At 48.4% G+C, this 27,930-nt stretch overlaps 1 protein-coding gene across 1 annotated transcript in view; it reads left to right on the top strand.

Moving 5' to 3' along the window:
* LOC139394458 (zinc finger protein 710-like) overlaps positions 1-19,477 on the top strand; it is a 40,664-nt gene extending 21,187 nt beyond the window's left edge. The window contains 5 exon segments of the mRNA XM_071142525.1: positions 1,167-1,929; positions 1,932-2,707; positions 7,900-8,091; positions 16,932-17,103; positions 18,864-19,477. Of these exon segments, the coding sequence (XP_070998626.1) occupies positions 1,209-1,929; positions 1,932-2,707; positions 7,900-8,091; positions 16,932-17,103; positions 18,864-19,054 (2,052 nt within the window). The 5' untranslated portion in view covers positions 1,167-1,208 and the 3' untranslated portion in view covers positions 19,055-19,477.
* Positions 19,478-27,930: the final 8,453 nt, after the last annotated feature.

Genomic DNA, 27,930 nt, shown 5'->3' with positions numbered 1-27,930 from the left:
TGATGGTTGACCAGGGGCTGATGGGTGATATTATTGATGATGGTTGACCAGAGGTTGATGGGTGATATTATTGATGATGGGTGATATTATTGATTATGGTTGACCAGGGGCTGATGGGTGATATTATTGATGATGGTTGACCAGGGGCTGATGGGTGATATTATTGATGATGGTTGACCAGGGGCTGATGGGTGATATTATTGATGATGGGTGACCAGGGGCTGATGGGTGATATTATTGATGATGGGTGATATTATTGATTACGGTTGATATTATTGATGATGGGTGATATTATTGATGATGGTTGACCAGGGGCTGATGGGTGATATTATTGATGATGGTTGACCAGGGGCTGATGGGTGATATTATTGATGATGGGTGATATTATTGATGATGGGTGACCAGGGGCTGATGGGTGATATTATTGATGATGGTTGACCAGGGGCTGATGGGTGATATTATTGATGATGGTTGACCAGGGGCTGATGGGTGATATTATTGATGATGGTTGACCAGGGGCTGATGGGTGATATTATTGATGATGGGTGACCAGGGGCTGATGGGTGATATTATTGATGATGGGTGATATTATTGATGATGGTTGACCCGGGTTGAGAGGTGATATTATTGATGATGGTTGACCAGGGGCTGATGGGTGATATTATTGATGATGGTTGACCAGGGGCTGATGGGTGATATTATTGATGATGGTTGACCAGGGGCTGATGGGTGATATTATTGATGATGGGTGACCAGGGGCTGATGGGTGATATTATTGATGATGGTTGATATTATTGATGATGGATTGATATTATTGATGATGGTTGACCAGGGGCTGATGGGTGATATTATTGATGATGGTTGACCAGCGGCTGATGGGTGATATTATTGATGATGGTTGGTTGACCAGAGGCTGATGGGTGATATTATTGATGATGGGTGATATTATTGATGATGGTTGACCAGGGGCTGATGGGTGATATTATTGATGATGGTTGACCAGGGGCTGATGGGTGATATTATTGATGATGATTGACCAGTGTTCAGAGGTGATATTAGTGATGAATTCTCTCCTCACTGACTCTGCTGCTATCTCTGATCAACATCATAGATAGTAAAGATGTGTTGACTGCATTACTAACCTTGTCTCCCTGTTTGTGTCTCAGGAGGAAGCCAGCAGGCGCCTGGTTAGATGTGAGCCCAGGGAGATGGCCAGACAGGTTGATTCTGGCACTCAGACTGATCCTGTGGTGGTTCTGTCTCTAGCCCAGGCTGCTGTTCTGGGGCTCATCTCTCAGAATGAGGTGTTTGGTGCTACCATCGCTCCTAATGGTTTCTACACAGGAGAACCTAAAGAGTCCCCTGCCCTGCCTGTAGAGGGGGTGGATTACGAATACGCTGATCAGCTGATAGGAGCTAACGGAGATTACCTGGGAGACAACCTGCCTGAAGACGGACACATGCAGCCCAGCTGTAGCCAGAGGAGGTGGCACGGACCACCCCCCGAGGGGAAGATGGTAGGGCCCGAGCGCCATGCTGGAGTGCCTGTGGACGGGTCATCCCAAGTGAAAGGAGAAGGGGTTATCACTGGCCTGACGTCCTGTGTTCACATGCTGAACAACCTGGCTACTACTAGAGGGGGATTGGTCCAGGTTGACCCCGCCTCTCTCCGTGCCGCCGCCCAAAAAGGCTGTGCCGAGTGTGACAGAGACATGTCCAGCCAGCAGGCTAACACACACCCTCACACACACTCCCAGGCAGGGCACAGCCATAAAGGGGAGCCGGGGCATCGAGGCCTGCAGGGGCAGAGGGGGCATCAGGAGAGAGCAAGGGAGGAGGAGGAGGAGGGAGAGCAGGGAAACAGCCTGATGAAAGGAGGACAGGAGGAGACTATCAGCAGCTACTTCCAGTCCAGTGAGGTGGGGGGGTACGAGGGGGGGAGATCTACCATGAGAACAGCCAGGGTATGATGTGGGGCAACCAGCTGGAGCAGGGGGTAGGGGGAAGAGGAGTAGCAGGAGCAGGAAGAGGAGGGACCCATCGTCACCACGGCCGGAGGGTTGACCGTCTAGACATCAACATCCAGATAGATGAGTCGTACTGCGTGGACATGGGGGAGGGGCTGAAGAGATGGAAGTGTCGTATGTGTGAAAAGTCTTACACCTCCAAGTACAACCTGGTAACTCACATCCTGGGTCACCAGGGCATCAAGCCCCACGCCTGCCCCCACTGTGGGAAGCTGTTTAAACAGCCCAGCCACCTGCAGACCCACCTGCTCACCCACCAGGGAACTAGGCCTCATAAATGCACCGTGTGTAAGAAGGGCTTCACCCAGACCTCCCACCTGAAGAGACACATGCTGCAGCACACCGACGTCAAACCTTACAGCTGCCGCTTCTGTCGCCGTGGCTTCGCCTACCCCAGCGAGCTCCGCGCCCACGAGACCAAACACGAGCGCGGGCGCTGCCACGTGTGTTCCCAGTGTGGCATGGAGTTCCCCACCTACGCCCATCTGAAGCGCCACCAGACCAGCCACCAGGGACCAACTAGTTACCAGTGTACAGAGTGCAACAAGTCCTTCACCTACCGCAGCCAGCTGCAGAACCATCTACTGAAACACCAGAGTCCTCGGCCATACTCCTGTTCCCACTGTGGGCTGGAGTTTGTCCAGCTGCACCACCTCCGCCAGCACGCCCTCACACACAAGGTACCTAACTCTGACCCCTACCCATAACCCTCAGCCAGCACGCCCTCACACAAGGTACCTAACTCTGACCCCTACCCATAACCCTCCGCCAGCACGCCCTCACACACAAGGTACCTCACTCTGACCCCTGACCCCTAACCTTAACCCTCCGCTAGCACGCCCTCACACACAAGGTACCTAACTCTGACCCCTACCCATAACCCTCCGCCAACACGCCCTCACACACAAGGTACCAAACTCTGACCCCTACCCATAACCCTCCGCCAACACGCCCTCACACACAAGGTACCTCACTCTGACCCCTAACCTTAACCCTCCGCTAGCAGCCCTCACACACAAGGTACCTAACTCAGACCCCTACCCATAACCCTCCGCCAGTACGCCCTCACGCACAAGGTACCTAACTCTGACCCCTACCCATAACCCTACGCCAGCACAGCCTCACACACAAGGTACCTAACTCAGACCCCTACCCATAACCCTCCGCCAGTACGCCCTCACGCACAAGGTACCTAACTCTGACCCCTACCCATAACCCTCCGCCAGCACAGCCTCACACACAAGGTACCTAACTCTGACCCCTGACCCCTACCCATAACCCTCCGCCAGCACGCCCTCACACACAAGGTACCTAACTCTGACCCCTGACCCCTAACCATAACCCTCCGCCAGCACGCCCTCACACACAAGGTACCTAACTCTGACACCTGACCCCTACCCATAACCCTCCGCCAGCACAGCCTCACACACAAGGTACCTAACTCTGACCCCTACCCATAACCCTCCGCCAGCACGCCCTCACACACAAGGTACCTAACTCTGACCCCTGACCCCTAACCATAACCCTCCGCCAGCATGCCCTCACACACAAGGTACCTAACTCTGACCCCTAACCATAACCCTCCGCCAGCACGACCTCACACACAAGGTACCTAACTCTGACCCCTGCCACCATAACCCTCCGCCAGTACGCCCTCACACACAATGTACCTAACTCTGACCCCTAACCATAACCCTCCGCCAGCACGCCCTCACACACAAGGTACCTAACTCTAACCCCTACCCATAACCCTCCGCCAGCACGCCCTCACACACAAGGTACCTAACTCTGACCCCTACCCATAACCCTCCGCCAGCACGCCCTCACACACAAGGTACCTAACTCTGACCCCTACCCATAACCCTACGCCAACACGCCCTCACACACAAGGTACCTAACTCTGACCCCTGACCCCTAACCATAACCCTCCGCCAGCACGCCCTCACACACAAGGTACCTAACTCTGACCCCTGACCATAACCCTCCGCCAGCACGCCCTCATACACAAGGTACCTAACTTTGACCCCGACCCTTAACCCTCCGCCAGCACGCCCTCACACACAAGGTACCCAACCCTGACCCCTACCCATAACCCTACGCCAGCACGCCCTCATACACAAGGTACCTAACTCTGACCCCTGACCCCTACCCATAACCCTCCGCCAGCACGCCCTCACACACAAGGTACCTAACTCTGACCCCTACCCATAACCCTCCGCCAGCACAGCCTCACACACAAGGTACCTAACTCTGACCCCTACCCATAACCCTCCGCCAGCACGCCCTCACACACAAGGTACCTCATTCTGACCTCTGACCCCTACCCATAACCCTCCGCCAGCACGCCCTCACACACAAGGTACCTAACTCTCACCCCTACCCATAACCCTCCGCCAGCACGCCCTCACACACAAGGTACCTAACTCTGACCCCTACCCATAACCCTCCGCCAGCACGTCCTCACACACAAGGTACCTAACTCTGACCCCTGACCCCTACCCATAACCCTCCGCCAGCACGCCCTCACACACAAGGTACCTAACTCTGACCCCTACCCATAACCCTCCGCCAGCATACCCTCACACACTACAAGGCCGAAAGGTACACTACATGGCCAAACGTATGTGGACACCCTTTCAAATGATTGGAATCAGCTGTTTCAGCCACACCAGTTGCTGACAGGTGTATAAAATTGAGCGCACAGCCATGCAATCTCCATAGACACACATTTGAAATGGAATTTCCTTACCTAAGAGCTCAGTGACTTTCAACGTGGCACTGTCATAGGATCCCATCTTTCCAACATGTCAGTTCATGAAATTTCTGCCCTTGTAGAGCTGCCCCGGTCAACTGTAAGTGCTGTTATTGTGAAGTGGAAATGTCTAGGAGCAACAACGGCTGAGCCGCGAAGTGGTAGGGCACACAATCTCACAGAACGGGACCGCCGAGTGCTGAAGCGCGTAAAAATGGTCTGTTCTCGGTTGCAACACTCGATACAGAGTTCCAAACTGCCATTCATTTTTCCCCATGGTGGATGATTTTTAGAGACATTTCAAATATGAGCTGTGATTTGTGTGGGCTTTTGATGGCTGTAATAATCTCTCTAAGGTGCCTTTTATAAATATATTCACCAACCAAAACATGTTGGCACAACAACTGTTCGTCGGAAGCCTCATGAAATGGGTTTCCTTGGCCGAAAAGCCACACACAAGCATAAGATCACCATGCACAATGCCAAGCGCCGGCTGGAGTGGTGTAAAGCTCGCCGCCATTGCATCCTGGAACAGTAGAAACGCGTTCTCTGGAGTGATGAATCACCCTTCACCATCTGGCAGTCTGATGGACAAATCTGGGTTTGGTGGGTGCCAGGTAACTCTACCTGCCCGAATTAATAGTGCCAACTGTAATGTTTGGTGGAGGAGGAATAATGGTCTGGGGCTGTTTTTCATGGTCTGGGCTAAGCCCCTTAGTTCCAGTGAAGGGAGATCTTAACGCTACAGCATGCATTCTAGGCGATTCTGTGCTTCCAACTTTGCAGCAACAGTTTGGGGGAAGGCCCTTTCCTGTTTCAGCATGATAATGTCCCCATGCACAAAGTGAGGTCCATACAGAAATGGTTTGTCGAGATCGGTATGGAAGAACTTGACTGGCCTGCACACAGCCCTGACCTCAATCCCATCGAACACATTTGGGATGAATTAGAACGCCGACTGTGTGCCGACCTCACTAATGCTCTTGTGGCTGAATGGAAGAAAGTCCCTGCAGCAATGTTCCAACATCTAGTGGAAAGCCTTCCCAGAAGAGTGGAGGCTGTTAAAGCAGCAAAGGGGGGGCCAAGTCCATATTAATGCCCATGATTTTGGAATGAGATGTTGGACGAGCAGGTGTCCACATACCTTTGGCCATGTAGCTAATCCTAACCCCTGACCTTTAACCCTAGCCTTCTGCCAGCATCCCTCACCCACAATATACCTAAACCATAACTCTAACCGCTGACCTTCAACCCTAGCCCTCCACCAGCATCCCTCAACCACAACATACCTAAACCCTAACTCTAACCCCTGACCTTTAACCCTTGCCCTCCGCCAGCATCCCTCACCCACAAGGTACTGACCATCTGAGACCACTGGAACCCCTAGTTCTAACCATAACCCAGAAGGTTTCAAAGGCCATGGTAGACTGACTATGCTCTCAGTGGTTCAGTTTAGTTAGTCTTTATTAAAAGTAGTTATTTCCAGGAACTGTATATAGTCCTTGGTTCTGATTAGATGACTAACCTGAGAGATGTAGTCAGTGGTGTTGGTATAGATTAGATGACCAACCTGAGAGATGTAGTCAGTGGTGTTGGTATAGATTAGATGACCAACCTGAGAGATGTAGTCAGTGGTGTTGGTATAGATTAGATGACCAACCTGAGAAGTGTAGTCAGTCAGTGGTGTTGGTATAGATTAGATGACCAACCTGAGAGGTGTAGATTAGATGACCAACCTGAGAGATGTAGTCAGTGGTGTTGGTATAGATAAGATGACCAACCTGAGAGGTGTAGATTAGATGACCAACCTGAGAGATGTAGTCAGTGGTGTTGGTATAGATTAGATGACCAACCTGAGAGATGTAGATTAGATGACCAACCTGAGAGATGTAGTCAGTGGTGTTGGTATAGATTAGATGACCAACCTGAGAAGTGTAGTCAGTCAGTGGTGTTGGTATAGATTAGATGACCAAACTGAGAAGTGTAGTCAGTCAGTGGTGTTGGTATAGATTAGATGACCAACCTGAGAGGTGTAGTCAGTGGTGTTGGTATAGATTAGATGACCAACCTGAGAAGTGTAGTCAGTCAGTGGTGTTGGTATAGATTAGATGACCAAACTGAGAAGTGTAGTCAGTCAGTGGTGTTGGTATAGATTAGATGACCAACCTGAGAAGTGTAGTCAGTCAGTGGTGTTGGTATAGATTAGATGACCAACCTGAGAGATGGAGACGAGCGGACTGACGCGGGGGGTGGGGACGGATAGGACTGACGTGGGGGCGGATAGATTAGATGACTGACGCGGGGGGTGGGGGCGGACGTACAGACGGGCGGTGGGGACAGACAGACATACGACAGACGGGTGGGGGGGGGGGGGGGGGGGCGGACAGACATACGAGGGGTGGGGGGACGGACGGACAGACATACGAGGGGTGGGGGAGACGGACAGTCAGACACGGTGGGTTGAGCCAGACGGTCAGACACGATGGGTTGAGACAGACGGTCAGACACGGTGGGTTGAGACGGACTGGATTGACTGTGGGAAAGGGGATACCTTGTCAGATCCACAACTGAATGCATTCAACTGAAATGTGTCTTCCACATTTAACCCATCTCTCTGAATCAGAGAGGTGCGGGGGGCTGCCTTAATTGACATCTACGTCATTGGCGCCAGAGGAGAAGTTGTTGGGGGTAACTGCCTTGCCCAAGGGCAGAACGGCAGACTTTTCAACTTGGCCGACTCGGGGATTCGAACTAGCGACCTTTCGGTTACTGGGCCAAAGCTCTTAACCGCTGGGCTACCTGTGTCTGTCTGTCTGCTATCTAGAACAAAGAATACATGATCTTTCATGTATCCCAATCAGACCTGGCTCAGATGCATATGAATCATATCAGTACTAGAGCTGTGCTTGATTTAGTGTGCAATGGAATGCAATAATCCCAAACAGGCCAACCAAGTTAAGTACCATCAAGCCTTTAGAAGTATTTGACCAAGCTAGGTCTGATCCCAGTATAGTCATGCTTTTCCTTCAGCTTCTTTACAGAATTTGAAGTAACTTCATGTTCATTCATTCTTCTGCAATGGTCCTCATCTAACTGTCCTCCTGTGTTCTTATTGGTCAGGGAATGAAGGGTCATAAGTGTGAGGTGTGTTCCCGTGAGTTCACCTTGTCAGCCAACCTGAAGAGACACATGTTGATCCACAACAGCATCAGACCCTTCCAGTGTCACATCTGCTTCAAGAGCTTCATCCAGAAACAGACGCTCAAAACGCACATGATCGTCCACCTGCCCGTCAAACCCTTCAAATGCAAGGTGAGTTTATATCCAGGGTTGGAACAAGTTCAGGGAACACAACCGGAAAATAACAGCAAGGGAACCTGGAAGGAACGTGATCCATACTGTTCCGGAACATAACTGTTATTTTAAAAGCATGGGAACCGGTTAATAACGTTATGTTATGTTCCAGGCATTTGTTTCTAGTCCTACAACAAAACGCCTATACAAAGCCCCCACGCTGTCACTCAAACGTATTCTGTCTGCCTGCCAGGTGAAAATCTTTACCTGTCTGTGTTTATGCTACCTGCCCCTCCCCCCTCCGAAGCATAGGCTACTGTACTGAGTACAAGCTTGATTCAGAAGATAGGGAGACAGGTTTTTATTAGCTAGAGAAGAATGGATTCACTTTTTCAGACACTATAGGCCTGGTATCACATTTCATGTTGGCTTTACACTACATTACTAAAAGTATGTGGACATCTTCTCGTCAAACATCTCATTCCAAAATGATGGACATTAATATGGAGTTGGTCCCCCCCTTTGCTGATATAACAGCCTCCACTCTTCTGGGAAGGCTTTCCACTAGATGGAACATTGCTGCAGGTACTTGCTCCCAATCAGCCACAAGAGCATTAGTGAGGTCGGGCACTCATGTTGGGCAATTAGGTCTGGCTCGCAGTTGGCGTTCCAATTCATTCCATGGGTGTTCGGTGGGGTTGAGGTCAGGGCTGTGTGCAGGCCAGTCATACCGACCTCGACAAACCATTTCTGTATAGACCTCACTTTGTGCACAGGGGCATTGTCATGCTGAAACAGGAAAGGGCCTTCCCCAAACTGTTGCAACACAGTTGGAAGAACAGTATCGTCTAGAATGTCGTTGAATGCTGTAGTGTTAAGATCTCCCTTCACTGGAACTAAGGGGCCTAGCCCGAACCTGAGCTTGTGTGGCCTACCACTTCGCGGCTGAGTCGTTGTTGCGCCTGGTATATGACCTGGTGAGTTTATATATTATATATGACCTGGTGAGTTTATATATTCACATTATATTATATACAGTGCCTTGCGAAAGTATTCGGCCCCCTTGAACTTTGCGACCTTTTGCCACATTTCAGGCTTCAAACATAAAGATATAAAACTGTATTTTTTTGTGAAGAATCAACAACAAGTGGGACACAATCATGAAGTGGAACGACATTTATTGGATATTTCAAACTTTTTTAACAATTCAAAAACTGAAAAATTGGGCGTGCAAAATTATTCAGCCCCTTTACTTTCAGTGCAGCAAACTCTCTCCAGAAGTTCAGTGAGGATCTCTGAATGATCCAATGTTGACCTAAATGACTAATGATGATAAATACAATCCACCTGTGTGTAATCAAGTCTCCGTATAAATGCACCTGCACTGTGATAGTCTCAGAGGTCCGTTAAAAGCGCAGAGAGCATCATGAAGAACAAGGAACACACCAGGCAGGTCCGAGATACTGTTGTGAAGAAGTTTAAAGCCGGATTTGGATACAAAAATATTTCCCAAGCTTTAAACATCCCAAGGAGCACTGTGAAAGCGATAATATTGAAATGGAAGGAGTATCAGACCACTGCAAATCTACCAAGACCTGGCCGTCCCTCTAAACTTTCAGCTCATACAAGGAGAAGACTGATCAGAGATGCAGCCAAGAGGCCCATGATCACTCTGGATGAACTGCAGAGATCTACAGCTGAGGTGGGAGACTCTGTCCATAGGACAACAATCAGTCAGTCGTATATTGCACAAATCTGGCCTTTATGGAAGAGTGGCAAGAAGAAAGCCATTTCTTAAAGATATCCATAAAAAGTGTCGTTTAAAGTTTGCCACAAGCCACCTGGGAGACACACCAAACATGTGGAAGAAGGTGCTCTGGTCAGATGAAACCAAAATTGAACTTTTTGGCAACAATGCAAAACGTTGTGTTTGGCGTAAAAGCAACACAGCTGAACACACCATCCCCACTGTCAAACATGGTGGTGGCAGCATCATGGTTTGGGCCTGCTTTTCTTCAGCAGGGACAGGGAAGATGGTTAAAATTGATGGGAAAATGGATGGAGCCAAATACAGGACCATTCTGGAAGAAAACCTGATGGAGTCTGCAAAAGACCTGAGACTGGGACGGAGATTTGTCTTCCAACAAGACAATGATCCAAAACATAAAGCAAAATCTACAATGGAATGGTTAAAAAATAAACATATCCAGGTGTTAGAATGGCCAAGTCAAAGTCCAGACCTGAATCCAATCCAGAATCTGTGGAAAGAACTGAAAACTGCTGTTCACAAATGCTCTCCATCCAACCTCACTGAGCTCGAGCTGTTTTGCAAGGAGGAATGGGAAAAAATGTCAGTCTCTCGATGTGCAAAACTGATAGAGACATACCCCAAGCGACTTACAGCTGTAATTGCAGCAAAAGGTGGCGCTACAAAGTATTAACTTAAAGGGGGCTGAAAAATTTTGCACGCCCAATTTTTCAGTTTTTGATTTGTTGAAATATCCAATAAATGTCGTTCCACTTCATGATTGTGTCCCACTTGTTGTTGATTCTTCACAAAAATTACAGTTTTATATCTTTATGTTTGAAGCCTGAAATGTGGCAAAAGGTCGCAAAGTTCAAGGGGGCCGAATACTTTCGCAAGGCACTGTATGACCTGGTGAGTTTATATACTGTATTATTTTTATTTATTTATTATTTTACCTTTTATTTAACCAGGCAAGTCAGTTAAGAACAAAGCAGGGACTACAGTTAGGTCTTGGGGGTTGGTTAATAGGGACTGGTAGCAGGGACTACAGTTAGGTCTTGGGGGTTGGTTAATAGGGACTGGTTGTAGCCAGGGACTACGGTTAGGTCTTGGGGGTTGGTTAATAGGGACTGGTAGCAGCCAGGGACTACAGTTAGGTCTTGGGGGTTGGTTAATAGGGACTGGTAGCAGCCAGGGACTACAGTTAGGTCTTGGGGGTTGGTTAATAGGGATTGGTAGCAGCCAGGGACTACAGTTAGGTCTTGGGGGTTGGTTAATAGGGACTGGTAGCAGCCAGGGACTACGGTTAGGTCTTGGGAGTTGGTTAATAGGGATTGGTAGCAGCCAGGGACTACAGTTAGGTCTTGGGGGTTGGTTAATAGGGACTGGCAGCAGCCAGGGACTACGGTTAGGTCTTGGGGGTTGGTTAATAGGGACTGGTAGCAGGGACTACGGTTAGGTCTTGGGGGTTGGTTAATAGGGACTGGTAGCAGTGACTACAGTTAGGTCTTGGGGGTTGGTTAATAGGGACTGGTAGCAGTGATTACATTTAGGTCTTGGGGGTTGGTTAATAGGGACTGGTAGCAGTGACTACAGTTAGGTCTTGGGGGTTGGTTAATAGGGACTGGTAGCAGGGACTACAGTTAGGTCTTGGGGGTTGGTTAATAGGAACTGGTAGCAGGGACTACAGTTAGGTCTTGGGGGTTGGTTAATAGGGACTGGTAGCAGCCAGGGACTACGGTTAGGTCTTGGGGGTTGGTTAATAGGGACTGGTAGCAGCCAGGGACTACGGTTAGGTCTTGGGGGTTGGTTAATAGGGACTGGTAGCAGCCAGGGACTACGGTTAGGTCTTGGGGGTTGGTTAATAGGGACTGGTAGCAGCCAGGGACTACGGTTAGGTCTTGGGGGTTGGTTAATAGGGACTGGTAGCAGCCAGGGACTACGGTTAGGTCTTGGGGGTTGGTTAATAGGGACTGGTAGCAGCCAGGGACTACGGTTAGGTCTTGGGGGTTGGTTAATAGGGACTGGTAGCAGCCAGGGACTACAGTTAGGTCTTGGGGGTTGGTTAATAGGGACTGGTAGCAGCCAGGGACTATGGTTAGGTCTTGGGGGTTGGTTAATAGGGACTGGTAGCAGCCAGGGACTACGGTTAGGTCTTGGGGGTTGGTTAATAGGGACTGGTAGCAGCCAGGGACTACAGTTAGGTCTTGGGGGTTGGTTAATAGGGACTGGTAGCAGCCAGGGACTATGGTTAGGTCTTGGGGGTTGGTTAATAGGGACTGGTAGCAGCCAGGGACTACGGTTAGGTCTTGGGGGTTGGTTAATAGGGACTGGTAGCAGGGACTACAGTTAGGTCTTGGGGGTTGGTTAATAGGGACTGGTAGCAGGGACTACAGTTAGGTCTTGGGGGTTGGTTAATAGGGACTGGTAGCAGGGACTACAGTTAGGTCTTGGGGGTTGGTTAATAGGGACTGGTAGCAGCCAGGGACTACAGTTAGGTCTTGGGGGTTGGTTAATAGGGACTGGTAGCAGGGACTACAGTTAGGTCTTGGGGGTTGGTTAATAGGGACTGGTAGCAGCCAGGGACTACGGTTAGGTCTTGGGGGTTGGTTAATAGGGACTGGTAGCAGGGACTACAGTTAGGTCTTGGGGGTTGGTTAATAGGGACTGGTAGCAGGGACTACAGTTAGGTCTTGGGGGTTGGTTAATAGGGACTGGTAGCAGGGACTACAGTTAGGTCTTGGGGGTTGGTTAATAGGGACTGGTAGCAGCCAGGGACTACAGTTAGGTCTTGGGGGTTGGTTAATAGGGACTGGTAGCAGGGACTACAGTTAGGTCTTGGGGGTTGGTTAATAGGGACTGGTAGCAGCCAGGGACTATGGTTAGGTCTTGGGGGTTGGTTAATAGGGATTGGTAGCAGCCAAGGACTACGGTTAGGTCTTGGGGGTTGGTTAATAGGGACTGGTAGCAGCCAGGGACTACGGTTAGGTCTTGGGGGTTGGTTAATAGGGACTGGTAGCAGTGACTACAGTTAGGTCTTGGGGGTTGGTTAATAGGGACTGGTAGCAGTGACTACAGTTAGGTCTTGGAGGTTGGTTAATAGGGACTGGTAGCAGGGACTACAGTTAGGTCTTGGGGGTTGGTTAATAGGGACTGGTAGCAGCCAGGGACTACGGTTAGGTCTTGGGGGTTGGTTAATAGGGACTGGTAGCAGCCAGGGACTACAGTTAGGTCTTGGGGGTTGGTTAATAGGGACTGGCAGCAGCCAGGGACTACGGTTAGGTCTTGGGGGTTGGTTAATAGGGACTGGTAGCAGGGACTACGGTTAGGTCTTGGGGGTTGGTTAATAGGGACTGGTAGCAGTGACTACAGTTAGGTCTTGGGGGTTGGTTAATAGGGACTGGTAGCAGTGATTACAGTTAGGTCTTGGGGGTTGGTTAATAGGGACTGGTAGCAGTGACTACAGTTAGGTCTTGGGGGTTGGTTAATAGGGACTGGTAGCAGGGACTACAGTTAGGTCTTGGGGGTTGGTTAATAGGGACTGGTAGCCAGGGACTACGGTTAGGTCTTGGGGGTTGGTTAATAGGGACTGGTAGCAGCCAGGGACTACGGTTAGGTCTTGGGGGTTGGTTAATAGGGACTGGTAGCAGCCAGGGACTACGGTTAGGTCTTGGGGGTTGGTTAATAGGGACTGGTAGCAGCCAGGGACTACGGTTAGGTCTTGGGGGTTGGTTAATAGGGACTGGTAGCAGCCAGGGACTACGGTTAGGTCTTGGGGGTTGGTTAATAGGGACTGGTAGCAGCCAGGGACTACGGTTAGGTCTTGGGGGTTGGTTAATAGGGACTGGTAGCAGCCAGGGACTACAGTTAGGTCTTGGGGGTTGGTTAATAGGGACTGGTAGCAGCCAGGGACTATGGTTAGGTCTTGGGGGTTGGTTAATAGGGACTGGTAGCAGCCAGGGACTACGGTTAGGTCTTGGGGGTTGGTTAATAGGGACTGGTAGCAGCCAGGGACTACAGTTAGGTCTTGGGGGTTGGTTAATAGGGACTGGTAGCAGCCAGGGACTATGGTTAGGTCTTGGGGGTTGGTTAATAGGGACTGGTAGCAGCCAGGGACTACGGTTAGGTCTTGGGGGTTGGTTAATAGGGACTGGTAGCAGGGACTACAGTTAGGTCTTGGGGGTTGGTTAATAGGGACTGGTAGCAGGGACTACAGTTAGGTCTTGGGGGTTGGTTAATAGGGACTGGTAGCAGGGACTACAGTTAGGTCTTGGGGGTTGGTTAATAGGGACTGGTAGCAGCCAGGGACTACAGTTAGGTCTTGGGGGTTGGTTAATAGGGACTGGTAGCAGGGACTACAGTTAGGTCTTGGGGGTTGGTTAATAGGGACTGGTAGCAGCCAGGGACTACGGTTAGGTCTTGGGGGTTGGTTAATAGGGACTGGTAGCAGGGACTACAGTTAGGTCTTGGGGGTTGGTTAATAGGGACTGGTAGCAGGGACTACAGTTAGGTCTTGGGGGTTGGTTAATAGGGACTGGTAGCATGGACTACAGTTAGGTCTTGGGGGTTGGTTAATAGGGACTGGTAGCAGCCAGGGACTACAGTTAGGTCTTGGGGGTTGGTTAATAGGGACTGGTAGCAGGGACTACAGTTAGGTCTTGGGGGTTGGTTAATAGGGACTGGTAGCAGCCAGGGACTATGGTTAGGTCTTGGGGGTTGGTTAATAGGGATTGGTTGCAGCCAAGGACTACGGTTAGGTCTTGGGGGTTGGTTAATAGGGACTGGTAGCAGCCAGGGACTACGGTTAGGTCTTGGGGGTTGGTTAATAGGGACTGGTAGCAGTGACTACAGTTAGGTCTTGGGGGTTGGTTAATAGGGACTGGTAGCAGTGACTACAGTTAGGTCTTGGAGGTTGGTTAATAGGGACTGGTAGCAGGGACTACAGTTAGGTCTTGGGGGTTGGTTAATAGGGACTGGTAGCAGGGACTACAGTTAGGTCTTGGGGGTTGGTTAATAGGGACTGGTAGCAGCCAGGGACTACGGTTAGGTCTTGGGGGTTGGTTAATAGGGACTGGTAGCAGCCAGGGACTACGGTTAGGTCTTGGGAGTTGGTTAATAGGGATTGGTAGCAGCCAGGGACTACAGTTAGGTCTTGGGGGTTGGTTAATAGGGACTGGCAGCAGCCAGGGACTACGGTTAGGTCTTGGGGGTTGGTTAATAGGGACTGGTAGCAGGGACTACGGTTAGGTCTTGGGGGTTGGTTAATAGGGACTGGTAGCAGTGACTACAGTTAGGTCTTGGGGGTTGGTTAATAGGGACTGGTAGCAGTGATTACAGTTAGGTCTTGGGGGTTGGTTAATAGGGACTGGTAGCAGGGACTACAGTTAGGTCTTGGGGGTTGGTTAATAGGGACTGGTAGCAGCCATGGACTACAGTTAGGTATTGGGGGTTGGTTAATAGGGACTGGTAGCAGCCAGGGACTACGGTTAGGTCTTGGGGGTTGGTTAATAGGGACTGGTAGCAGCCAGGGACTACGGTTAGGTCTTGGGGGTTGGTTAATAGGGACTGGTAGCAGCCAGGGACTACGATTAGGTCTTGGGGGTTGGTTAATAGGGACTGGTAGCAGCCAGGGACTACGGTTAGGTCTTGGGGGTTGGTTAATAGGGACTGGTAGCAGCCAGGGACTACGGTTAGGTCTTGGGGGTTGGTTAATAGGGACTGGTAGCAGCCAGGGACTACAGTTAGGTCTTGGGGGTTGGTTAATAGGGACTGGTAGCAGCCAGGGACTATGGTTAGGTCTTGGGGGTTGGTTAATAGGGACTGGTAGCAGCCAGGGACTACGGTTAGGTCTTGGGGGTTGGTTAATAGGGACTGGTAGCAGCCAGGGACTACGGTTAGGTCTTGGGGGTTGGTTAATAGGGACTGGTAGCAGGGACTACAGTTAGGTCTTGGGGGTTGGTTAATAGGGACTGGTAGCAGGGACTACAGTTAGGTCTTGGGGGTTGGTTAATAGGGACTGGTAGCAGCCAGGGACTACGGTTAGGTCTTGGGGGTTGGTTAATAGGGACTGGTAGCAGTGACTACAGTTAGGTCTTGGGGGTTGGTTAATAGGGACTGGTAGCAGGGACTACAGTTAGGTCTTGGGGGTTGGTTAATAGGGACTGGTAGCAGCCATGGACTACAGTTAGGTATTGGGGGTTGGTTAATAGGGACTGGTAGCAGGGACTACAGTTAATTCTTGGGGGTTGGTTAATAGGGACTGGTAGCAGCCAGGGACTACAGTTAGGTCTTGGGGGTTGGTTAATAGGGACTGGTAGCAGCCAGGGACTACAGTTAGGTCTTGGGGGTTGGTTAATAGGGACTGGTAGCAGCCAGGGACTACGGTTAGGTCTTGGGGGTTGGTTAATAGGGACTGCTAGCAGCCAGGGACTACAGTTAGGTCTTGGGGGTTGGTTAATAGGGACTGGTAGCAGGGACTACAGTTAGGTCTTGGGGGTTGGTTAATAGGGACTGGTAGCAGGGACTACAGTTAGGTCTTGGGGGTTGGTTAATAGGGACTGGTAGCAGCCAGGGACTACGGTTAGGTCTTGGGGGTTGGTTAATAGGGACTGGTAGCAGCCAGGGACTACAGTTAGGTCTTGGGGGTTGGTTAATAGGGACTGGTAGCAGCCAGGGACTACGGTTAGGTCTTGGGGGTTGGTTAATAGGGACTGGTAGCAGGGACTACAGTTAGGTCTTGGGGGTTGGTTAATAGGGACTGGTAGCAGGGACTACAGTTAGGTCTTGGGGGTTGGTTAATAGGGACTGGTAGCAGGGACTACAGTTAGGTCTTGGGGGTTGGTTAATAGGGACTGGTAGCAGGGACTACAGTTAGGTCTTGGGGGTTGGTTACTCCCTCAAATAGGGACTGGTAGCAGGGACTACAGTTAGGTCTTGGGGGTTGGTTAATAGGGACTGGTAGCAGGGACTACAGTTAGGTCTTGGGGGTTGGTTACTCCCTCAAATAGGGACTTGTAGCAGGGACTACAGTTAATAGCCATGTCCTGATGTTGTCAAGCCAATCGATCACGATTATGAACATATACTGTTACTCGTGCTTTGACTTTTCCAGGTGTGCGGGAAGTCGTTCAACAGAATGTACAACCTGCTGGGTCACATGCACCTCCACGCCGGCTCCAAACCCTTCAAGTGTCCTTACTGCTCCTCCAAGTTTAACCTGAAGGGGAACCTCAGCCGACACATGAAGGTCAAACACGGCATGGACATCTCACCTGACGGACAAGGTAGGGCTTGACCCCTAACCCTTTACCCTAACCATTTACCTTAACCCAAACCCTTTACCCTGAGACCAAACCCCTAACGCTTTACCCTAACGCTTTACCCTAACGCTTTACCCTAACGCTTTACCCTAACGATTTACCCTAAGACCTAACCCTTTACCCTAAGACCAAACTCTTTACCCTAAGACCAAACCCTATGCCCTAACCCTTTACCCTAAGACCAAACCATTTACCCTAATGCTTTTACCCTTTACCCTAAGACCAAACCCTTTACCCTAAGACCAAACCCTTTACCCTAACCCTTTACCCTAAGACCAAACCCTTTACCCTAAGACCAAACCCTTTACCCTAAGAACAAACCCTTTACCCTAACCCAGCATGAACATCTCCCCTGACGGACAAGGTGGGGCTTTATCCCTAACCCTTTACCCTAACCCAGCATGAACATCTCCCCTGACGGACAAGGTGGGGCTTTATCCCTAACCCTTTACCCTAACCCAGCATGAACATCTCCCCTGACGGACAAGGTGGGGCTTTATCCCTAACCCTTTACCCTAACCCAGCATGAACATCCCCCCTGACGGACAAGGTGGGGCTTTATCCCTAACCCTTTACCCTAACCCAGCATGAACATCCCCCCTGACGGACAAGGTGGGGCTTTATCCCTAACCCTTTACCCTAACCCTAACCCAGCATGGACATCTCCCCTGACGGACAAGGTGGGGCTTTACCCGTTTACCATAACCCTAACCCAGCATGAACATCTCCCCTGATGGACAAGGTAGGCCTTTACTCTCCTTCCTCTCATCTCACGATCCATCACTTATTTATTCAGCCACCTAACTAACATACCTGTAGCCTTCTTATTGTAGGCTTAGTGTTCGTAACAGTCAATGAGCAGCCTGACTTGGTGGTTGTATATCCTGTTTGTTAAAACTTTGTTTGTGATCCTGTTGGTTCTACCACTGTGTTCTGGGTTGGGGTTAGGGTTTGTTCTTACACTGTGTTCTGGGTTGGGGTTAGGGTTTGTTCTACCACTGTGTTCTGGGTTGGGGTTAGGGTTGGTTCAACCACTGGGTTCTGGGTAGGTTCAACCACTGGGTTCTGGGTTGGTTCAACCACTGGGTTCTGGGTTTGTTCAACCTCTGGGTTGGGGTTAGGGTTGGTCCTACCACTGTGTTCTGGGTTGGGGTTGGTTCTACCACTGTGTTCTGAGTTAGGGTTTGTTCAACCACTGTGTTCTCGGTTGGGGTTAGGGTTGGTTCTACCACTGTTCTGGGTTGGGGTTAGGGTTGGTTCTACCACTGTGTTCTGGGTTGGGGTTTGTTCTACCACTGTCCTGGGTTGGGGTTAGGGTTGGTTCTACCACTGTGTTCTGGGTTGGGGTTTGTTCTACCACTGTTCTGGGCTGGGGTTGGTTTGACCACTGTGTTCTGGGTTGGGGTTAGGGTTTGTTCTACCACTGTTATGGGTTGGGGTTTGTTCTACCACTGTTCTGGGTTGGGGTTGGTTCTACCTCTGGGTTGGGTTTGGTTCAACCACTGTGTTCTGGGTTGGGGTTGGTACAACCACTGTGTTCTGGGTTGGGGTTGGTTCAACCACTGTGTTCTGGGTTGGGGTTGGTTCAACCACTGTGTTCTGGGTTGGGGTTGGTTCAACCACTGTGTTCTGGGTTGGGGTTGGTTCAACCACTGTGTTCTGGGTTGGGGTTGGTTCAACCACTGTACTCTCCCTAACAGCCCTGTTTCTCTGTGTGTTCCCAGATGCTCTTCCTGAGATGGAGGGCCAGGGCCACTATGAGGAGGACAACTTTGACTTTGGGACCTCAGGGGCAAACAACAACATGGATAATGGAGGCTCCCAGAACCTCACCAAGCTCACCACGGCCAACATGGACGACATGGACAACTATTACAACTTTGGGAAGGATACAGCTAACTACAACACGTCTTGAGCAGTAGGAGAATAGTGTTAATGGACTACAGACCATTAGACACCATGGATTAATGGAGAAGAGACCATGGGTTAATGGTGGACTAACTGCAGACTATGGGTTAATGAGGAAGAGTCCATGGGTTATTGGTGGACTAACTACAGACCATGGGTTATTGGTGGACTAACTACAGACCATGGGTTATTGGTGGACTAACTACAGACCATGGGTTATTGGTGGACTAACTACAGACCATGGGTTAATGGTGGACTAACTACAGACCATGGGTTATTGGTGGACTAACTACAGACCATGGGTTAATGAGGAAGAGTCCATGGGTTATTGGTGGACTAACTACAGACCATGGGTTATTGGTGGACTAACTACAGACCATGGGTTATTGGTGGACTAACTACAGACAATGGGTTATTGGTGGACTAACTACAGACCATGGGAAAACAGAAAGGAAAATGCCACACTGCTGCTCATGCTCCCAGATATTTATCTATAACGTTTCCACCCTTAGGTCTTCATCAGGTATCCAGGACCTAATGGTGGAAACATTGTTATAAATAAATATCTGGGAGCATGAGCAGCAGTGTGGCGTTTTCCTTTCTGTTTTCCATGAGTTTACCTAGAACTCCAGCACCTGTGGAAAGTACCTGGATGTGTGTATGTTCTTCAGCTTTTGTTAATGGAGAGGACACCATGGGTGGGGAACAGACAACATGGCTGCCGTACTGTGGCAGTGAGAGAGACTGGGTTAGGGCGTGCTGTGGCAGTGAGAGAGACTGGGTTAGGGCGTGCTGTGGCAGTGAGAGAGACTGGGTTAGGGCGTGCTGTGGCAGTGAGAGAGACTGGGTTAGGGCGTGCTGTGGCAGTGAGAGAGACTGGGTTAGGGCGTGCTGTGGCAGTGAGACTAGGTTAGGGCGTGCTGTGGCAGTGAGACTAGGTTAGGGCGTGCTGTGGCAGTGAGTCTAGGTTAGGGCGTGCTATGGCAGTGAGACACAGGGAGGGGGTTCATGGACTCTTTAAGAACCAAAACTGACCTGTCCTGATGGAGGGGTAGGACATGCACTTCAACAGCCAATCCGCTCCACCCGTCTCTGATAGAAGTGACTCTGAGACTGACGATTGGGTCTAGAAGTCCTTTGGGATAATCTACCAGACATGATTGGTCTAGAAGTCTTTGGGATATTCTACCAGACATGATTGTTCTAGAAGTCCTTGGGATATTCTACCAGACATGATTGGTCTAGAAGTCCTTGGGATATTCTACCAGACATGATTGGTCTAGAAGTCTTTGGGATATTCTACCAGACATGATTGTTCTAGAAGTCCTTGGGATATTCTACCAGACATGATTGGTCTAGAAGTCCTTGGGATATTCTACCAGACATGATTGGTCTAGAAGTCTTTGGGATATTCTACCAGACATGATTGGTCTAGAAGTCCTTGGGATATTCTACCAGACATGATTGGTCTAGAAGTCCTTGGGATATTCTACCAGACATGATTGGTCTAGAAGTCCTTGGGATATTCTATCAGACATGACTAAAGACTATAGTGACAGATCTAAACTCTAAGTTGTGGTATGGAACTGTATCAGCACTCAGAAATCAGTTTTACACAGAAACATCTTACCTACCATGGAATCATTCACCAATCAGTATGTTTTGACAGAAGGCCGTGCCAGATGCAGTATAACTCTGATCTTAGATCCAACTAGACACACTGTATAGAGCGCCTTCAGAAAGTCTTCACAGCCCTGGACTTTTTACACATGTTGTGTTACAGCCTGAATTTAAAATGGATTCAATGTCACTGGCCTACACACAATAATACCCCATAATGTCAAGGTGAATTTATGTTTCTATACTTTTTTAGTCCGTAAGTATTCAACCCCTTTATTATGGCCAGCCTAAATAAGTTCAGGAATAAAAATGTGCTTACCAAGTTGCATGGACTCAGTCTGTGTGCAATAATACTGTTTAGCATGTTTCTTGAATGACTACCTTATCTCTGTACCCCACACATACAGATAATTGTAAGGTCCCTCAGTCGAGCAGTGAATTTCAAAACACAGATACAACCACAAAGACCAGAGAGGTTTTCCAATGCTTTGCAAAGAAGGGCACCTATTGGTAGATGGGTAAAATAAAAAGCAGACATTGATTATCTCTTTGAGCAGGGTGAAGTTTTTAATTACACTTTGGATAGCATATCAATATACCAAGTCACTACAAAGATGCAGGTGTCCTTCCTAACTCAGTTGCAGGAGAGGAAAGAAATTGCTCAGGGATTTCACCATAAGGCCAGTGACTTTAAAACAGTTAGAGTTTAATGGCTGTGATAGAAAACTGAGGATGGATCAACAACATTGTAGTTACTCCACAATACTAACTTGAATGACAGAGTGAAAAGAAGGATGCCTCTACAGAATACAAATATTCTAAAACATGCATCCTTTTGTACGGCACTAGAGAAATACTACAAAAAATGTCAAAGAAATTCAGGACATAATGTTTGGGGCACATCCAATACAACACATCACTGAGTACCACTCTCCATATTTTCAAGCATGGTGGTGACTGCATCATGTTATGGGTGTGCTTTTCATCATTAAGGACTGGGGAGGTTTTCAGGATAAAAAATAACCGAATGGAGCTAAGCACCGACAAAATCCTAGAGGAAGACCTGGTTCAGTCTGCTTTCCAACAGACACTGGGAGATGAATTCACCTTTCAGCAGGACAAAAAGTTAAAATACAAGGCCAAATATACACTGAACAAAAATATAAACGCAACATGCTACAATTTCAAAGATTCTACTGAGTTACAGGTCATAAGGAAATCAGTCAATTAGACCCTAATCTATGGATTTCACATGACTTGAAATACAGATATGCATCTGTTGGCCACAGATACCTTAACAAAAAGGTATGTGCATGGATCAGAAAACCAGTCAGTATCTTTTAAAAAAAATGTTTTACCTTTATTTAACTAGGCAAGTCAGTTAAGAACAAATTCTTATTTTCAATGACGGCCTAGGAACAGTGGGTTAACTGCCTGTTCAGGGGCAGAACGACAGATTTGTACCTTGTCAGCTCGGCGATTTGAACTTGCAACCTTTCGGTTACTAGTCTAACACTCTAACCACTAGGCTACCCTGCCGCCCATTTGGTGTGACCCCCATTTGCCTCAAGCACCGCAACACATCTCCATCGCATAGAGTTGATAAGGCTGTTAATTGTGACCTGTGGAATGTTATGCCACTCCTCTTCAATGGCTGTGTGCAGTTGCTGGATATTGGCAGGAACTGGAACACCGTGTCATACACGTTGATACAGAGCATCCCAAACTGCTCAATTAGTGACATGTCTGGTGAGTATGCAGGCCATGGAAGAACTGGGACATTTTCAGCTTCCAGGAATTGTGTTCAGATCCTTGTGACATGGGCCTGTGCATTATCATACTGAAACATGAGGTGATGGCGGTGGATGAATGGCACGACAATGGGCCTCAGGATCTCATCACGGTATCTCTGTGCATTCAAATTGCCATCGACAAAATGCAGTTGTGTTCATTATCCATAGTTTATGCCTGCCCATACCATAACCCCGCCACCACCATGGGGTACTCTGTTCACAACGTTGACATCAGCAAACACCATAACCCCACCTCCACCATGGGGTACTCTGTTCACAACGTTGACATCAGCAAACCTCTCGTACACTCAACGCCATACACACTGTCTGCCATCTGCCCGGGACAGTTGAAACTGGGATTAATCCGTGAAGAGCACACTTCTCCAGCGTGCCAGTGACAATTGAAGGTGAGCATTTTCCCACTGAAGATGGTTACGACGCCGAACACGCAGATGAGCTTCCCTGAGACAGTTTTTGACAGTTTGTACAGAAATTCTTCTTGTTGTGCAAACCCACAGTTTCATCAGCTGTCTAGCTGGCTGGTCTCAAACAATCCCGCAGGTGAAGAAGCTGGTTATGGAGGTCCTGGGCTACAGTGGTTACACGTGGTCTGAGGCTGGTTGGACGTACTGCCAAATTCTCTAAAACTGCGTCGAAGGCGGCTTATGGTAGAAATTAACATTAAATTATCAGGCAACAGCTCTGGCGGACGTTCTTGCCGTCAGCATGCCAATCGCACGCTCCCTCAAAACTTGAGACTTCTTGGCATTGTGCTGTGTGACAAAACTGCACATTTTTGTGGCCTTTTATTGTCCCCAGCACAAGGTGCACCTGTGTAATGGCCATGCTGTTTAATCAGCTTTTTGATAAAACACACCTGTGAGGTGGATGGATTATCTTGGCAAAGGATAAATGCTCACTAATGGATGTCAACAAATTAGTGCACAACATTTGAGTGAAATAAGCTTTTTGTGCGTATGAAACATTTCTGGGATCTTTTATTTCAGCTCATTAAACATGGGATCAACACTTATCTATTTTTGTTCAGTATACATTTGAGTTGCTTACCAAGATGACATTGAATGTTTCTGTGTGGCCTAGTTACAGTTTTTACTTAAAACTACTTGAAAATCTATGGCAAAATGGCAGTCTAGCAATGATCAACAACCAACTTGACAGAGCTTGAAGAATATAAAAGCTCTTAGAGACTTACCCAGAAAGACACAGGTGTAATCGTGTATTGACATGTATTGACTCAGGGGGTTGAATACTTATCTAATCACAATATATTAGTGTTTTATTTCTTTCTTTTTTACAGATGTTAGAATCTTTCTTCCACTGTGACGGAGTATTTTGTGTAGATCGTTGACAAAAAAATGACAAATCTATTTTAATCCCACTTTGTAAAACAACCAAATCTGGAAAGAGTCGAGAGGTACTTTCTATTAGACATTGATACATTTAACAGGTTTGAATGATCTTCACAACATGTCTGTTCTGCAGCATGGAGGAGCACAGGAACAGTCTTCTATGAGCTGATCTGGAGTCAGGTCTATACTTCCCAAAGTGACTGCTGTCTGCTGTTTCTGCTGGCTAATACTACAACATGTTGCTGATGTGTAACCACTTACAGTACTGTCTCCTTACTCTACAAACAAACCTTTTTCCCCCACCTTGTTTCACTTGGTTTAGCTTGACATTCAGACCAGATCTGGACCGGGCTACCTGAGACGGTACGACCAGATCTGGACCGGGCTACCTGAGACGGTACGACCAGATCTGGACCGAGCTACCTGAGACGGTAGGACCAGATCTTGACCGGGCTACCTGAGACGGTACAAGCAAGACTTTTAACTACACACAGTGGTCAATACAAGCAGGACTCTGTAACATCACACAGTGGTCAATAACTGTCCCGGGCACATTTTTTAGACCATTTCATTGGTCCTAAAGTGTCCCGGAGCACTGGGCGAGTTAAAACTAATACACCCTCTCTCTGGTTCTGTTTTGGGGAACACCTGCCCCCCCATCCTACTATGCAGGGAGCCTTGATTCACACTAAAACTAAAACCGTGGTATAGTTGTTTTTTGGAATGAAGAAAATCCAACTGAAACCTCATTACTATTTAATAAAGGTTCTTTGGTTTCTGTTTTTCAGTCTTGTTTTAATCTGTCTGCATTCTGTAATTCCTCAAACTGAACTTTTGTTGTAATGACTAGACAGTATAATTCAACCTTGTAAGTTAGTACAGTATATAACCCTATTGTGCTCCCGTATCATACAGTCAAAGAGTCCAACTGCTTCTGTAGTCTAATCATGTATTTTTAACCCTGGAATTGTTTAGCCCAGCCTGTGATGTCATGTTTCAGTTGGAATCTACTTGTGCCTCCATGTCGCCACCTGCTGTACAGACAACACAGTAGGAACAGCTTTCTGAATCTTGCCTGTGAAAGAATATGTGGCCCTCCATTAGTGGTACAGTGACTCCCGGACGTCAGAGGAATTTTTCCTTCCCTGGGCTGGAAGATCAGCCGCCTCTGTCCATTTGATAAATAGTTCAATAAAAAACTTCAATAGCCACCAAGAAATATTACAATGAAACTTGGTGTAGTGTGAACACCACAGTGTGGAGTCCAAAGGTGTTAAGGAGCGCTGCCATCCCTCCCTGAGATGCTCATTGCTGTCAGCGTCCTACAGCGTGGAGACGTCAGCATCCTACAGCGTAAAGACGTGAGCACAGCGTAGAGACAGTGACCATACATACATACCCCAACCAGAAGCCATGGATTACAGGCAACATCCACACTAAGCTAAAGGCTGGCGCTTTTAAGTAGCAGGACTCTAATCCTGAAGCTTATAAGAAATTCCAAAATCCCTGACGAACCATCAAACAGGCAAAGTGTAAATACAGGACTAAGATCGAACCGTACTACACCGGCTCTGACGCTTGTCGGATGTGGCAGGACTTGGAAACCATTACAGACTACAAAGGGAAGCACAGCCAAGAGCTGCCCAGTGACACGAGCCTACCAGATGAGCTAAACTACTTCTACGCTTCGAGACAAATAAAATCATTCTAAAATATTCAAAAGCCAGGTTAACAAACAAATCACCGTACCTTCTCCACTATGCAATCTGGTTTCCGAGCTGGTCAAGGGTGCACCTCAGCCACGCTCAAGGTCCTAAACGCTATCATTATCACCAACAATAAAAGACAGTACAGTGCAGCCGTCTTCATCGACCTGCCAAGGCTTTCGATTCTGTCAATCACCGGATTCTTATTGGCAGACTCAATAGCCTTGGTTTCTCAAATGACTGCATCGCCTGGTTCACCAACTACTTCTCAGATAGAGTTCAGTGTGTCAAATCGGAGGGCCTGTTGTCCGGACCTCTGGCAGTCCCTATGGGGGTGCCACAGGGTTCAGTTCTTGGGCCGACTCTTTTCTCTGTATATATCAATGATGTCCCTCTTGCTGCTGGTGAGACGACACCATTCTGTATACATCTGGCCCTTCTTTGGACACTGTGCTAACAAACCTCCAAATGAGCTTCAATGCCATACAACACTATTTCCAACGCCTACAACTGCTTTTAAATGCAAGTAAAACTAAGTGCATGCTCTTCAACCGATTGCGGCTCGCACCCTCCCGCCCGACTAGCATCACTACTCCGGACGGTTCTGACTTAGAATATGTGGACAACTACACATACCTAGGTGTCTGGTTAGACTGTAAACTCTCCTTCCAGACTCACATTAAGAATCTCCAATCCAAAATTAAATCTAGAATCGGCTTCCTATTTCGCAACAAAGCCTCCTTAACTCATGCTGCCGAACATACCCTCGTAAAACTGACTATCCTGCCGATCTTTGACTCCGGTGATGTCCTTTATAAAATAGCCTCCAACACTCTACTCAGCAAACTGGATGCAGTCTATCACAGTGCCATCTGTTTGGTCACCAAAGCCCCATTCACCACCCACCACTGCGACCTGTATGCTCTCGTTGGCTGGCCCTCACTACATATTCGTCGCCAAACCCACTGGCTCCAGGTCATCTATAAGTCTATGCTAGGTAAAGCTCCACCTTATCTCAGCTCACTGGTCACCATAGCAACACCCACCCGTAGCACGCGCTCCAGCAGGTATATTTCACTGGTCATCCCCAAAGCCTATTCCTCCTTTTGCCGCCTTTCCTTCCAGTTCTTTGCTGCCAATGACTGGAGCGAATTTCAAAAATCACTGAAGCTGGAGTCTTACATCTCCCTCTCTAACTTTAAGCATCAGCTGTCAGAGCAGCTTGCCGATCACTGTACCTGTACACAGCCAATCTGTAAATAGCACACCCAACTACCCCCATATTGTTATTTATCCTCTTGCTCTTTTGCACCCCAGTATCTACTTGCACATCATCATCTGCACATCTATCATTCCAGTATTAATGCTAAATTGTTTTTATTTAGCCTCTATGGCCTATTTATTGCCTTACCTCCCTACTCTTCTACATTTGCACACACTGTACATATATTTTTATATTGTGTTATTGACTGTACGTTTGTTTATGTGCAACTCTGTGTTGTTGTTTTTGTCGCACTGCTTTGCTTTATCTTGGCCAGGTCGCAGTTGTAATTGAGAACTTGTTCTCAACTGGCCTACCTGGTTAAACAAAGGTGGAAAAAAAATAACATGCATGAGAGAACCAGGTGTTCCAGACGACTGTGCGATCACGCTCTCCGTAGCTGATGTGAGTAAAACCTTTAAACAGGTCAACTTTCACAAGGCCGCAGGGCCAGATGGATTGTCAGGACGTGTACTGCGAGCATGCGCTGACCGGCAAGTGTCTTCACTGACATTTTCAACCTCTCCCTGTCCGAGTCTGTAATACCAACATGTTTTAAGCAGACCACCATAGTCCCTGTGCCCAAGAACACTAAGGTAATCTGCTTAAATGACTACCGACCCGTAGCACTCACGTCTGTAGCCATGAAGTGCTTTTAAAGGCTGGTCAACACCATTATCACTTCAACACCATTATCCCAGAAACCCTCGAGCCACTCCAATTTGAATACCGCCAACAGATCCACAGATGATGCAATCTCTATTGCACTCCACACTGCCCTTTCCCACCTGGACAAAAGGAACACCTATGTGAGAATGCTATTCATTGACTACAACTCAGCGATCAACACCATAGTGCCCTCAAAGCTCATCACTAAACTAAGGACCCTGGGACTAAACACCTCCCTCTGCAACTGGATCCTGGACTTCCTGACGGGCCTGCCCCCAGGTGGTAAGGGTAGGTAACAACACATCTGCCATGCTGATCCTCAACACAGGGGCCCCTCATGGGTGCGTACTCAGTCCCCTCCTGTACTCCCTGTTCACTCATGACTGCACGGCCAGGCATGACTCCAACACCATCATTAAGTTTGACGATGACACAACAGTGGTAGGCCTGATCACCGACAACAA

The sequence above is a fragment of the Oncorhynchus clarkii genome, unplaced genomic scaffold (assembly GCF_045791955.1).
Source record: "Oncorhynchus clarkii lewisi isolate Uvic-CL-2024 unplaced genomic scaffold, UVic_Ocla_1.0 unplaced_contig_12165_pilon_pilon, whole genome shotgun sequence".
NCBI classification, from domain to species: domain Eukaryota; kingdom Metazoa; phylum Chordata; class Actinopteri; order Salmoniformes; family Salmonidae; genus Oncorhynchus; species Oncorhynchus clarkii.
Note: the sequence above shows the minus strand (reverse complement) of the source record. Positions and strands in the feature narration are given on the sequence as shown.